Source organism: Alligator sinensis, unplaced genomic scaffold, assembly GCF_000455745.1.
Source record: "Alligator sinensis unplaced genomic scaffold, ASM45574v1 scaffold678_1, whole genome shotgun sequence".
Lineage (NCBI taxonomy): Eukaryota > Metazoa > Chordata > Crocodylia > Alligatoridae > Alligator > Alligator sinensis.
In genome coordinates this window covers 2,132,563-2,133,337 of record NW_005842006.1, presented here as the reverse complement: position 1 = coordinate 2,133,337, position 775 = coordinate 2,132,563, and the positions used below count along the sequence as shown (strand labels likewise).

Sequence of the window (775 nt, the reverse complement as noted above, 5' to 3'; positions counted from 1 at the left end):
CAGCTTGAGCAGGGCGCACAGCACCAGCGTGGAGCCGTGGGCCAGGCCCAGCAGCGCCCGCTCCATCGCCGCCCGGAACTGCCGCCGCCCCGCCCCGCCCGGGACTTCCTCCGCTCCCTGCCAGGCTCTGCCCTCGCCGGGGCTACCGCCTCTCGTCTGTGCACGGGCCTCCGTGCAGACTCTGACCAGTATATAGCAATGGCTTTTTTTTCTTATGTCGCTTCATCTGGACTTCCTGCTTTTCTGGCCCCAGTAATCCACGGGCCAGCCGTGCTCCCCTGTCATCTGCCCTGCTGCCATTAGCTGCTCCTGGGGGGTTTGCTGCTTTTTTTTTAATGGAAAAGTTTTCACGTCTCAGGTCAAGTCAGGTCAGCCAAATCCATTCCAAATCCGTGAGTCATTCAAGAACTGTATGTGGCCCCGCTACCGGCAAGCATCAATACGGCAAAACGCAGGGTACTCCACCTCGGTGAGGGGTAACCCGCATCACGCTTATAGGCTCGGCAGTGCTACGCTCCCTAGCACCACGGCTGAAACAGACTTGGGGGTCGTGATGGACCGCGAGATGAACGTGAGCCACCAGTGCGATGTCGCAGCTGGTAAAGCGAACAAAACTCTCAAGCAAATCCCAGGACGTCATCCTCCCGCTGTACTCATACGTGGTGAGGCCACAGCTGGAGTACTGCATCCAACACTGGGCTCCACGATTTAAAAAGGATGTGGAGAAGCTTGAGAGAGTCCAGAGGAGAGCCACGCACATGATCAGAGGGCACGA

General features: G+C 58.5%; 1 protein-coding gene across 1 annotated transcript in view; it reads right to left on the bottom strand.

Moving 5' to 3' along the window:
• Positions 1-561, bottom strand: part of PQLC3 (PQ loop repeat containing 3) — a 12,880-nt gene extending 12,319 nt beyond the window's left edge. The window contains exon 1 of the mRNA XM_006021794.3: positions 5-561. Coding sequence (XP_006021856.1) covers positions 5-66 — 62 coding nt within the window. The 5' untranslated portion in view covers positions 67-561. The remainder of the gene's footprint in view (positions 1-4) is intronic.
• Between the last annotated feature and the right edge of the window lie 214 nt (positions 562-775).